The following is a 14,756-nucleotide window of genomic DNA, read 5'->3' on the forward strand; positions in this document are numbered from 1 at the left end:
CACCCAAGTGCTCTCTACTAGGTAAGTTTCATTCATTAAGACACAATTTACAGTTTCTACTGAGCAGGTAACATAGTGTCTATAAGGATCAAATGATGCTTATAATAAGGTCTCCATAACTTAAGATTATTATAATTTCACCCAAATCTATAATAAAATAATATATATAAATGAAAGGAAAACTTAGGCAATTTCAACAAGGCTAAATGGATCTTGTAATTCTTGTAATCATTAAATTAATTTGCCACTAATTTGTTTACAAAAATATAAATCTAAAAACAAGAACCTTACTTTCAGGACTTTCTCTCTGCCATTGATTGAGTTCAGCAGTCAAACATTTCGCTTGCATAATTAATAATGACAGCTATAAAAAAAAGCAAGTATATAAAACAAAGTCATTTTTTACAGACTATTCATAGATATTCATAGATGAAAGTGTAGACATTCTTAATACTTTTTTTAAAGATTTTATTTATTTATTTGACAGAGATATTATTTATTTGACAGAGATAGAGACAGCCAGCGAGAGAGGGAACACAAGCAGGAGGAGTGGAAGAGGAAGAAGCAGGCTCATAGCGGAGGAGGCTGATGTGGGACCCGATCCCATAACGCCGGGATCACGCCCTGAGCCGAAGGCAGACGCTTAACCGCTGTGCCACCCAGGCGCCCCGACGTTCTTAATACTTTAACACAAGTTCCTAACATAAATAGCTAACATAATAGGCACCCAAAGTATAAAAAATTATCACTCCAAACAGAAATCTGCTTTAAATTGCCTGTTATACCAGTGATAAAGTCTTAAAAAATGATCAATTCTACTTTACCACTCAACCTAAACAAAAGGACCTAAGTATATTTCTTTTATTCCCTAAATTAATATTGTTTTAAAAATATAGGGATATCTGGCTGGCACAGTCAGTGGAGCATGTGACTCTTGATCTTGGGAATGTGAGTTCAAACCCCACGTTAGGTATAAAGATTACTCAAAAATAAAATCTTTAAAAACATAAGATGTTATTTCTTGCCAAAAGTTTTAGACAAATTTGTTTTAGGGGAGTCTGGGTGGCTCTGTTAGTAGAGCATGCATCTCTTGATCTTGGAGTCATGAGTCTGAACCCTACAGTGGGGGTAGAGTTTACTTTAAAAAAGACAAATTTACTTTAAAGATACTCTCTTTTCTCTATGCACTTTTGAAAAAATAGCAACTGCTTTTAGCTAGGTTGCTAAAAATAAATTTAAATACATACATAGAGGGTCACCTAGCTGGCTCAGGCCGTAGAGCACGCACTCTTGATTTCGGGTTCGAGTTCGAGCTCTACATTAAGCAGAAATTACTTAATAAAAAAAATTCTTTAAATACGTACATAGAGACAACTATAAAATGAGATTGCTTCCACAGGCTACTTATAAAAACGAATTTTATTTCACAAGAGTTTAAGATGATATGTTTCTGATATGAAGTGGCTCCAATCATTGTAATTTTGATAATGACAAATCTATGTGACAAATCTGTTGCCTGATTAGATTATTAAACTGAAGTCTATGTATGCTTAAAGTAAAATTTCAGAACACTTTTTATCACCTCTATGTAATTCTTAATGGTAGCCAGATAAAAAATGCAATGGTATTACTGTAATATTTACACTAAAAGAACAACTACTGTCTTTTTAACTATTTTTTAAAAGATTTTATTCATTTATTTATTTATTTATTTGAGAGAGAGAGAGAGAGAGCATGCACAAGCTGGGGGAGGAACAGAAGGAGAGAGACAAGCATAACACCCTCTAATTCCATCCACATTACTGCAAACAGCAAGATTTCATTTTTTTTGATGGCTGAGTATTCCATTGTATACATATATATATACCACATCTTCTTTATCCATTCATCTGTCGATGGACATCTGGGTTCTTTCCATAGTTTGGCTATTGTGGACATCGCTGCTATAAACATTGGAGTGCAGGTGCCCCTTCAGATCACTACATTTGTATCTTTGGGGTAAATACACAGTAGTGCAATTGCTGGGTCATAGGGTAGCTCTATTTCCAAACTTTTGAGGTACCTCCATACTGTTTTCCAGAGTGGCTGCACCACCATGCTAGTGATTCTAATTCAGCAGGTCTCAGTTTCTACAATATGAAAACTACATTTCCCAAGAAAACCAGGTGATGGTTTATTTACTATATAATGCTGTTTCAAATACAATATTCGGTTTAGATGCAAATTTTTTTAAAAGATGGCTTAATTCTCTATCACTAATTTTTAAAGATCTGATATAATAGGTACTTCCAAAAGTGACAAATTAGTTTTTTCCCCTTCTTTTTCTATCTCTCTCATTTTCATTTTTATTCAGCATTGTTATGCTAATAGACTTTCATCTTTTCATATTGCTACAATCAATCAAGGCCATTATTCCTTTTCATGCCCAAATGATATCAAATTTGTGGTTTTTTTGGAGCAGTGCCTCAATCTTTATTTTTCATAACTTACATTTTTTTCATATTATACAGTTTTACACTAAATAGCACAAAAGGAAGCTTAAATTACCAATAGTTTACACGTAAGCTTGATTCCAGTCTTAATGAAAAGAAGTAGAACAAAAAACAAAAGGCTTCAAGAAAGCTTCCATATTATATCCCACTCCATGAACTGATGGCTGCTGGCTCTGCTTTCGACATTACTTGTCTGCTGCTCTCTCTGTAATGGGCCATGAAGCACATGAACCCCCAACTACAGCTTGCTGGCGGCAGACACAAGCATACACCTTCCTCACCTGCTGCCCTTGTAACAAACTGAACCGGTTTTTAAATGTAAACTGCGTGATTTGGAACTCGGGACTACCTTCAATTGGTTCTTGTGTCTTCTGAAATGCTACTACCAGCTTTAGAGAACGTTCTTTAGAGTCATTTGTATATTTGACTTTGTTCTTAGAAGTAACACTAGAACATTTTTAATTTCTCATATGGTCAAATATATCCAGTTTTCTTTTATAATATCTTGGGTTTCTACTATTAGCCAAGAAGTTTGCCCTATCCCTAGACTGCACAAATAGTCTCCTAACTTTTCTTGTAAGATTTTTATGGCAATCCATCCAGAATATATGTTTATATATTGAAAATGAAAGACAGAGGTCCAATTTTATTTTCTCCCAAATGGATGATTAGTTGTACCACTATCATTTATTAACTAATTCTTCCTTTTCCCACAAACTAGAACTATCATCTTTGTCATAATTTAAATTTTTAAACTGTTGCACTGATCCATTGGTTTATTTCTAAACCAATCCCACAGGTCCTTGATTATTAAAATAGATATCCTAATCCTTTATTTAAGCATGCAGTAAAATCAGTTAAGGTTCCACACATACAGTAAAAAAACTGGCTACTATACCTAAGACAAAGTAGGACACTATGTGTTCAAATTTATAACAAGGTATCTTAATTGCAGTTTTTCATTCAACAGTTAAACATGTGTAACTGTTAAAAGATAGTAAAATATTTATAATAGTTTATTCAAAAAGTATTTAGAATACTTCTCTTAAATCAGGAAGAGGAGAGAATTTTCCTGTATGCTTAATCATACAGGTATCAACAAAGCTATTATGTGGGTTTAATACAGATGAATAATATTCTTATCCAAAACAAAATGAATCAAACTTATCTACTTTTAGGAAGAAAAAAAGGATTCATACCTGAGCATTTGAATCAGTGAGTGTCTCAGTTCCAACAAGTGATAATTTTTTCTGATACTTGATTTAAAAAGTAAATAAAAACAAAGCAAAAAGCAAAACAAAACAAAAAAGTAAATAAAACAAGTCACACACTATAAGCTTTTATATATAACAGACAATTCCCTTTCCTTCCTTTATACCAAAGTAACATTCCTTTAAAAAAATTAAATACAAATAACTGATGTAAGAGAAGAGTTTACATTTCTCACTTTCTAAGCAAGAGGATCAGGAAGGCCCCCGAACAGATCCTGAGGTGAACGCACCAAAAGTAGAAGGGATACTAGATTCTATATAGAACAAAAAAAAATAATAATAATAATAATATAAAAAATAAAGAAAAAGAAAATACAAACTAATAGCTAGGGTGAATTAGAAGCTAGATAATGAGAAAAATAGGAAATAAGAGAACAAGAAGGAAAGCACTATAGAAAAATAACAAAAGAGGTAACAAGATAGTTAAGATCATAAGAAAATAAAGCCTTCAGGACACATTGTTTCTATTCCATTAAAAAAAAAACCACAACCATTAATAGTGATTACATCTGATTGAAAATATGGTAATTTAAATTTTACTTGTGTGTTTACTTCTAGCGGCAGTTATCTTTTTACAAAAAAAACAAAAATTTAAGATTTATTTATTTGAGAGAGAGCAGGGGCAGGGAGAGGGGCAGAAGGACAGAGGAGAAAGAATCCCAAGCAGACTCCATGCTGAGGGGAGAAAGAATCCCAAGCAGACTCCATGCTGAGCTCGTAGCCCAACACGGGGCTTGATTCCAGGACCCTGAGATCACTACCTGAGCCAAAACCAAGAGTTGGATGCTTAACCGACTATACCACCCAGGTGCCCCGCAAAACTAGTTATTTTTAAATTCCAATTTCTATACTGAAAAAATACCAAAACAAACAAACAAAAAAACACAATTATATATATTATCTTGAAAATACACTAATTATACAGAATACCAAGGATTTATATTAGAAAATGATTTTTATAAAAAAGAAAAAAGGAAAAAAAGAAAACCAATAACCTGCCCTAATCTAAAATTTTACTGCAAAGAATGGGATGCAAAGGCTGTGGCCTGTATCACACACTATGTTATTTTAAGTAGAAAAAACTTTTACCAACATACTGTAGTTTACCAGAAGTGACTCTACCTCACTAATTCATAAAATGTACATAAATTTCAAAGATAACATTTTCTAAATTAATTCATATTTTCACTCAAACTCCATGATTACATGTTCTCTCCACTTCTTTATTCTCTGTCTTAGGAAATGAACTTCACCAAGGTTGGCCCAAATGAGAAACCTGAAAATATCCATAATTTTCCTCCATTTCATAACAATTCAAGTTCCAAATCCTTTAGGTCCTACTGCCTTAGTATCTTTTGAATCCTACTATTTGCAATGATAGGATTTAGCGCTACAGTACTTCTTATCAGAGCTAGTACTAGAGCCTCCGAAATGCTCTTTCTACCCGTAGTCTCAGTTTTCTATATTTCATTTTCTTCAAAATCACCAAGTAATTTTCCAAAACTGCATCTCGTGTCACTTCATGTTTATAATCTTTCAATGGCTCCCCATACTATAAAGTCAACAAAATCCTCCATGTTTTTGCTCCTAATTACTTTTCCAGCCTCACTCCACAGGTCCTTCTTCTAATTTACTAAATCCTAATATTCTATCTAGAGTTCTCTAATCTCTCCCAATGTTTATATATTTTGTTCCTTCTGCTTTGTGTAACTCTTCTAATTTCAGAGGCTACTTCTTATTCTTTAGAAATGAATTCAGTTATTACTATTTATTTATTTATTTATTTAAGGTGGGGGAGGGCTGAAGAAGAGGGTGAGAGAGAATCTTAAGCAGGTTGTGGGGGAGAGGCTGAAGGAGAGGGAGAGAGAATCTTAAGCAGGTTCCACACCCAGTGCAGAGCCCGATGCAGGGCCCAATCTCAGAACCCTGAGATCATGACTTAAGCCAAAAGCAAGAGTCAAACACTGAACCAACTGAGCCACCCTAGGCACTCCTAGTTATTACTGCTTTTAGAAGCTATCCTTGACCCTTTCAATCTAGGTTAACTACTTGTCCTAAGTTGTCTTTGCATTTCTACCACAATATTTCTAATACAATGGCTACTGCCTCTATTAGATGATAACCTCCTATGGCAGGGACTGCCATAATTTTTTCTAATTCTATAGCTCTATATTCTCTGACATAAAGAATCCTGAATAAATGCTTACAGGTCTAAAAGCTATATAAATATTTATCGTATAATATAATGACTTTCAGGAACCAGCATAAATATTTTTCTTAAGTCTATTATTGAAATGGAATTAAATCTTATAGTAATTGATACATATATATCACTTTTGCCTCTTGGTACTTACCTCTTCCATATCTTTCCACATTTCTTCACATTCTTTAATAAGTTCTTCTTCAGCATTTGTAATATCTTCCATATCTGTAGTACTGTCTGGATCTAGATCTTGCTGATTCACTGACATGTGTCTTGTAATAATTAACCTTATAAGAAAAACTGAAGTAAAAAATATTTATTCATTTAACAATATTTGTTGAACACCCATCACCTGCCAGATACTCAGCTAGGAACTATACATGTGAATAGTGAACAAAATGGGCAAAAATCCTTCCCTATCATGGAACTTACATTCTTCTCTCTCTTTCTCTCTCTCTATATAGATATATATTTATAATATATCAAATAATTTATAAGCGGAAATAACTTTTTAAAAAGCTTTATTCATTTGAGAGACACAGAGAGAGCGAGAGAGGGAACACGTGTTAGCAGAGGGAGGGGCAGAGGGAAGAGGGAGAGAGAATCCTCAAGCAGATGCCCACTGAGCAAGGAGCCCAAGTGGGGCTCCATCCCAGGACCCTGAGCCAAGCTGAAATCAAGAGTGGGATGCTTAACCAAGGGAGCCATCCAGGCGCCCCCATATAAATGATAATAATAATAATTCTATGGAGGAAAGCAAGACAGGGAAGAAAATAGTAAGTGCTTGGGCAGAGGTAATGTAATTTTACAAACAATGTAGTCATGAAGGTCATTGAGAAGTTGACAAGTCAGCAAAAAACATGAAGGAGATAAGGAAGTAGGACATGGGGGTATTTAGAGGAAGAGGTTCCAGGCAGGGAACTGCTAGTGCAAAGACCCTGGGACAGGAAATATGACAGCCATGTTCCTAAAGCAGTAAAGCAGCCAGTGTGATTGGCTCAGGTAAGGCAGAGAACACAAGATGGGGTCAGAGAGATTATAGGGATGAGATCATGTGGGCTTTGTAGGCCATTTTAAGGACTTCGGCTGAGATGATAAACAATTAGAGGGTTTTCAGTAGGAGAATGACATAATTTGAATTATATTTTAACAGTGCAACTCTGGTTAACAACAGCCAGTAAGGTGAGAAGCAGGAAAACCAGTTAGAAAGCTACTCCAATGATCCAAGAAATTTTTTATTATTAAAAAAGTTTAAGCCTAAGCAATTGGAAAGATGAAGCTGCCAGGTGATTACTGAGATGAAGAAGTCAGGGGAGGAAACAGATGTAGCAAGATATGGGGGAGTGATGATTAAGAATTCAATTTCAGACTTGCTAAATTTAAGGTGTCTATTAGTGCAGATGCTGATTAAGCGACTGAATGTACATGTATGGAGTTCAAGGGGAAGTTGCAAACTAGAATTTGAGTCATCACCCTACAAGGTATTTAAAGCTGTGAGACTGGGTGAGATCACAAAAGCAAGAGTGTACAGACAGAAATGAGAAGAGTTCCAGACCTGGAGAGAATGAGGAAGAACCACCAAAAGAGTCTAAAAAAGCACCAATAAGGTAAGAGGAAAATTAAGAGTATGAAATCCTGAAATTCAAAATACAAAAGTATTAAAGGAAGGAGTGATGAATTATCAAATTATCATATACGAGAAAGGTCAAATAAGATAAAAACAGAATTGGCAATTTACTTAACAATATGGGTAGAAGACTGTATTTTCCAAAATAGTCACAGCAGTGTTTCAGGTTATCACTCCCCATTCAGAGGCAGAGCCTATTTATCCTCCTCATGAACCTATGACTTTCTGACTGTCTTTATGAATAGAAGTCACCATGAAAGTGACTTCTAAGACTAAGTCATAAAAGGCAATAGCACTAATACTTCTGTCTCAGAACACTCCTCCTTACAAAGCAGCTACCATTCTGTGAGGAACCCCAAACTGGCACAAATGAAGAGACTAACAGTGAAGCCCACATAGAAAGGAACTAAGGTTCCCAGCCAAAAGCTAGCATCAACCATTAGACATGCACACAAACATTCTCATGATTCAGCCCTCAGACTTTTGAGTCTTTTAGACAAGGGCCTAGACATGGAACAGAGACAAGCTGTCCTGCTGCAGCCTGTCTGAATTCTTGATGCAGAATTGCTGAGCATAGTAAACGGTTGTTTTACGCCTCTAAGGCTTAGGATAATTTGTCACAATAATTTCAGTGGAGTAAATACACAGAACTGGAAGCCTTTATAAGAGTAGTTCTGGTAGAGAGGCTCCTGGGTGGCTCACGCAGTTGAGCATCTGACTCTTGATTTCAGCTTAGGTCATGATCTCAGGATGGTCAGATCAAGTCCCGCATGAGACTCCGTGCTCAGCGGGGAGTCTGCGTGAGATACTCTGTCTCTCCCTCTGCTCGCTCGCACATGCTGTCTCTCTCTAAAATAAATAAATAAATCATTGGGGTTAAAAAAAGAAGAAAATAGAGCATCTTAAATGACACAGAAAGAAAGACTGCAGGAGAGAAAGAAGGATGGGATTTAATATACATGTAGAGAGGTTGATTTAAGATTGAAGTATATATAGTTCATCCATTTTAATGGAAGGTAGGCAGAATATTAGGGGCGTAGAGGCAGGTACATGAGTACATGTGTTGATAGGACCTTATGAAAGTTCTATTTGGACTGCTTCTCTTTTCTCAGGGAAATGGTAACTGAGGTCATCAGTTGTGAATGGTAATGGGGAAAAGCACTGAAAATTTGAGAAATACATTAAGAAATGTATAAAATAGATACATAAGAAAATGGGAAAGGATAAAATAGTAGGATAACTGGGTAGCATTAAATGTCCACTTGAGATTATTAGTTATCAATTTAAAGTGAAAACTAAAACATGGTTATATGTTTTCTTCTATAATGTAGCAGCACAGGTGCAGACAAAGACAAACTGAAAGAATGACAGTCTTTCAGGTACGACCACAGGAATAACTACTATAAGATGGAGAATATTATCACTAGAGGAAAAGAGGTCAAGAAAAAGAGAGGCCATAGATTGATATTAAAATCACCATGAAGTATTACAGTAGTGCTGCAGAGGGTTGCAGTGAACCAGAAGCTAAAAATCTTCAAGAAATGAAGGAGCATGATATAATCTTGCCAGATGCCCACTGCAAGGAGTGGTAGGTGGTGGAGTCTAACGGCATGAAATTCAAAGGTGGGACAATTTTAAGGAAGTAGAGAGAACAAAAAAGAATAATAAATAGGTCTACCCCATGACACCAAATGCAAATCAGAATAACCCACTCACCCAAAATATTTCGAATCTTATGGAACTTAAGTTTTTTATTGTGTAATCAGACTTATCAACAGAGAGGTTTTAAAGACACTTAGGGAGATACATCATGTTCACAGATTGATGGACTCAATACTGTAAAGATGTTAATTCCTCCAAGTCGATCTACTAACTCTTAAAGTTTTTGCTTGTTTTTATGGCACGTGACAAGCTAATTCTTAAGTTTATGGAAAGGCAAGGGGCCAAAAACAGCCAAGACCGTCATAACGAAGATGAGATTTGCCTTACCAGATTTTAAACTTATTATAAAACTATACTGATTTTTATAGTGTGGAATTAGCACATAGATAGGCAAACTGAACAACGGAACACAAAAAGAAAGCTCTTCTAGACTCACATATTTATGGACCTATGTTATGTAACAGAGATGGCAATGAAAATTTTTTAAAAATTTTATCTATTTATTTGATAGAGAGAGAGCATGGGCAGGTGGTGGGGAGAAGTAGGCTCAGGCCTGATGAGGGGCTTGATCCCAGGACCCTGGGATTACCTGAGCCAAAGGCGGATACTTAACCAACTGAGCCACCTAGGTGCCCCGATGACAATGCAAATTAAAGGGATATAAGAACAATCCAAATCAGAGGATATTTCATATACTATATTGCTTTTTTCCCCATGTATAATTTGGTCTTCTATAGAATTTACTCATTCTTTTTAACTAACTGCATAGTATTTGGGGGGGAATAAACCTAGGTGTATACCTCAATCTTAACACCACCCCTGCATTCCTCAAAAAATCCAAAAACAGAAATGATAAAATAGAACATGAAGAAAACATGGAGACAATTTTTTTGCTTGGATTGGGAAAGCACTTCTAACAAAACTAAGTAAAATCTCTATAAATTTTTTTAAAATTCTACATGGACAAAGATATCATTAAAAAGTTAAAACTGTAATCTAACACCTCATTACTAAGACACCACACTGTGTATATTTTCCCTCACGGCACTGAGTAAGAGATCCAACTTGCTCAACCAAAAAAAAAAAAAGAAAAAAGCAAAAACAAAGCCAAAATGTAAAACCCAAAAATTTAAAGAAAATATTTGTAATATATATGGCACCCAAGACCTAATTTTCTCAGTGGAAAACGAATCCCTCCAAATTAGTAAGAAAAGCAAATCTAACAACCAACGACTAAAAAAAAAAAAAACAACCTAAACTAAAAAAGTTCACCATAAAAATCAGGCTATCTATTACTTTTGGAGGGAGGGAGAGAGAAGGCAGAAGAGAGAACTGTGATTGGTATGGGCCAAATAAGAGACTTTTTTTTTTTTTTTTAAGATTTTATTTATTTGACAGAGATAGAGACAGCCAGCGAGAGAGGGAGGGAACACAAGCAGGGGGAGTGGGAGAGGAAGAAACAGGCTCATAACAGAGGAGCCTGATGTGGGGCTCGATCCCATAACGCCGGGATCACGCCCTGAGCTGAAGGCAGACGCTTAACCGCTGTGCCACCCAGGTGCCCCCAAATAAGAGACTTTTGAGGTGATTATCAAAGTTTTATTTCTTGATCTCCATGGTGCTGAGGCATTCACCTTATAATAATTTATAAAATTTACATTTATTTTATGTGGGTTTTGGTATCTATATTTTACTTTGTAATAAAAAGTTAAACAACAAAAACATTTCAATAGAAATGGGCAAAGGACACAAATGGGGAATTAAAAAAAATGAGAAATATCTTTTCAATATAGAAAAATGCATTCTTAAACTTACTCATAAGTCATAAAAATGCAAATTAAGGGCGCCTGGGTGGCACACTTGGTTAAGTGGCTGACTCTTGGTTTTAGCTCAGGTCCTGATCCCAGGGTCATGAGACTGACCCTGTCTCAGGCTCCAAGATGAGAGTGGAATTTACTAAAGTTTCTCTCTTCCTCTCCCTCTGCCCTTCCATGCCTCACACACACTCCTCTTTCTCAAATAAATATATATATATATTTTTTCAAATAAATACATCTTTTTTTTAAGATCTTATTTATTTATTTATTTGACACAGAGAGAGAGACAGTAAGAGAGGGAACACAAGCAGGGGGAGTGGGAGAGGGAGAAGCAGGCTTCCTGCTGAGCAGGGAGCCTGATGTGGGGCCCAATCCCAGGACCCTGGGATCATGACCTGAGCCGAAGGCAGACGCTTAATAACTGAGCCACCCAAGAGCCCCAACAAATTAATACATCCTAAAAAATATATATATATTAAAACTGTTGCAATTAAACAAGAGTTATTTTTCATCCAGAGTAGCAATAATGAAAAATTTCATAAGAAACGACATTGAGAAGAGTGTTGAACAAGAGGTGTGTACTGTTGGTAAACCACTTTGGAGGATAATAAGAAATATCCATCAAAATTTTAAATACAGTTGTCTTCTGACCCAGAAATTATATTCCTAGGAATAATCCTACAGATAGATATATTTGCTTTAGTCTACATGGGTATACTTAGTAAGCATTACCCAAAAAACTGTGTGAACTCTACAATCCGACTGTCTAGGTTTAAACCCTGGCTTCAATACTTACAAGCTGTGCGACCTTGGGCAAGTCACTTAAACTGTCTGTGCCTCAATTTCCTTATCTGTAAAATGAAGATAATAATATTACTTACCTCATAAAGTTATGACAGTTAAATGAGTTAATATGTATAAAGCTCTTTGAACTGTACCTAACATATAATTATATCATTATTAACTATTAACATTACTATTAACTATTTGAACTACTCAGACTAGTTAAATAATTTATGCCATATCCAAAAATGTTTACACAGAACATCTTCCTTGCTATACATAAAAGATATAGTTAAGTTCACAAAGCCACAATCATTAACAATTTTAGAATATCTCCAAGCAAAAAAGTCAAACACTATATACATATGTTTTAAATATACCTTAACTTAAAAATCAAGAGCAAATTGATCTTTCCCTACTTTATAGAATGCTAATCAGTAAAATACATTATGAGTATGTGGAAAAAAATGTGAAATTGTGTGTGTGCATAGATGTTCAACAAACTAGCTGAAATGGCAACTCGATGTAGCATTAGAATACAAATAAATAAAAACATTTAAGAGTTTAACTTTATCCCTTTCCCACATTTTGTATCCTTAAATGTACCTTTCTGAAAAAAGAGCAAGTGAACCTCTTGAGGATCTCAGTTAGCATTCCAATTCCCACCACTTATTGAAGAATATTGCTATATTTAGGGATACTATGCTACACAAACTTAGATGATCTAATATCATATTAAAGAAATTATTGGAAAAAGACTAATATACATGAAATAAACTAATAGAAAGTATCCATATAATTCTAAGATCAATGGAATAGAAGAGAGAGCCCAGAAATAAACCCCACACATATATGGTCAATTAACAACAAAGGAGCCAGTAATAAACAATGGGGAAAGAACAGTGTCTTCAATAAATGGTGTTGGGAAAACTGGATAGCCACAGGCAAAAGACTCAAACAGGACAACTATCTAACACCTTACACAAATATTAACTCAGAATGGATTAAAGACTTTAATGTAAGACCTGAAACTACAAAACTCCTGAAAGAAATATAGTTAGTAATCTCCTTGGGGATATTTGGTGGGGGGGGGGGGTTGACAGGCAACAAAAAGCAAAGGCAACAAAAGAAAAAATAAACAAGTGTGAATTCAGAAAACTAAAAAGTTTCTGCACAGCAAAGGAAAACATCAACAAAATGAAAATGGAAGGGGAGAAAATATTTGAAAATCATATCTAATAAAGGGTTAATACTCAAAAGTATATTAGAACTCATACAACTCAAAAGCAAAAAAAAAAAAAAAAAAAATTCAATTAAAAAACAGGCAGAGGATCTGAATAGACATTTTTCCAAAGAAGAAAGATGGCCAACATACATGGAAAGATGCTCAACATCACTAATCATTGATAGTAAGCAGGTAACTGCAAGTCAAAACCACAATGAGATATCGCCTCATACCTGTGTTAGAATGGCTATTTTCAAAAAGATAAAAAATAAAAAAAATTGATGAGGATATGGAGAAAAGGGCACCTTTGTGCACTATTTTTGGGAATGTAAATTTGCGCTGCCACTGTGGAAAATATTTTGGAGGTTCTTCAAAAAATTAAAAATAGAACCACCATATGATCCAGCAACTCCTCTCTGGGTACTTATCTGAAGTAAATGAAAAACACTAATTCAAAGATACATGCACCCACCAAGTTCACTGTAGTATTATTCTGCAATAGCCAAAATATAGAAACAACCTAAGTATTCATAGACAAATGAATGGATAAAGGAAATGTGGCCATGTATAAACACATACATACACACACACACACACACACACACACACACACACACAGAAATATTATTCAGCTATAAAAAAGAATGAACTCTTGCCATTTGCAGTAACAAGGATGGCCCTCAAGTGCATTATCCTAAATGAAATAAGTCAGACTGAGTAAGACAATTATCATATGATCCCACTTTTATATGATGTGGAATCTTGAGGGAAAAAAAAAAAGAATGAGAACCAAGCTCATAGAGACAGAGAACAGATTGGTAGTTACCAGAGGAAAAGTGAAGACAGGGCAAAATGGGTGAAGGGGGCCAGAAAGTACAAACTTGCAGTTATAAAACAATAAGTCGTGGGGATGGAATATACAGCATAGTGACTATAGTTAATAATACTGTATTTGAAAGTTTCTAAGACAGTAGATCTTAAAAGCTCTCATCACAGGGAAAACAATTCTGTATGCATTGTGACAGATGTTAACTAGACTTCCTGTGGTGATCATTTTGAAATACATAAAAATAGCCAATCATTATGTTGTCCACCCCAAACTAATACAGTTGACTCTTGAACAACATAGTAGTTAAACTGCGCAGGTCCACTTATGCAAGGATTTTGGGGGGGGGGGCGTAAAAACACATACAGTACTGAAAATGTATCTTCCTTATGATTTTAATAATATTTTTTCTCTACCTTACTTAATTGGTAGAATACAGTATATAATTCTCTCCGCCCCCGCCGCCCCCTCCCCTCAGGCAAGAAGTCAGTTTGGAGAACTTGAAGGGAGGCCCGCTAGTTAACCAGTTCCCCCCATTCCCTGCCCTTCGGGCATTCTCTCTTTACACGGGGCGTTTCTAGAGAGGAGAAGAGCCGGTCACAACGACTAGCTGGACGTCTGGTAAACAATTCCCATGAGGTAAAGATCCCACCATCGGGACTGCAGTTCCACATCCTGGGACCTGCCAGGTCCAGCGGCAGATTTTCAACCATTAAGGCGCTCTCCCTTGCCTATGTCTTACCACCACAGAGCCACGGACTTCAGGTCACCTCAGCCTGGCGTATTCAAGGCTTCCTGGCCTAGGACGTTTGCGCGCGCTGCTTGCTGATTGGATCTGCTCCTCCCCCAC

The 14,756-nt window shown here is 35.7% G+C and overlaps 1 protein-coding gene across 1 annotated transcript in view; it reads right to left on the reverse strand.

The window, feature by feature from the left end:
- The window catches only part of CENPK (centromere protein K), a 37,166-nt gene extending 22,428 nt beyond the window's left edge, over window positions 1-14,738 (reverse strand). The window contains exons 1-5 of the mRNA XM_002919300.4: window positions 14,649-14,738; window positions 11,869-11,923; window positions 6,118-6,266; window positions 3,692-3,748; window positions 292-364 (exon numbers count right to left, since the gene is read on the reverse strand). Coding sequence (XP_002919346.1) covers window positions 292-364; window positions 3,692-3,748; window positions 6,118-6,234 — 247 coding nt within the window. The 5' untranslated portion in view covers window positions 6,235-6,266; window positions 11,869-11,923; window positions 14,649-14,738. The remainder of the gene's footprint in view (window positions 1-291; window positions 365-3,691; window positions 3,749-6,117; window positions 6,267-11,868; window positions 11,924-14,648) is intronic.
- Window positions 14,739-14,756: the final 18 nt, after the last annotated feature.

This window comes from Ailuropoda melanoleuca, chromosome 3, assembly GCF_002007445.2.
Source record: "Ailuropoda melanoleuca isolate Jingjing chromosome 3, ASM200744v2, whole genome shotgun sequence".
NCBI classification, from domain to species: Eukaryota; Metazoa; Chordata; class Mammalia; order Carnivora; family Ursidae; genus Ailuropoda; species Ailuropoda melanoleuca.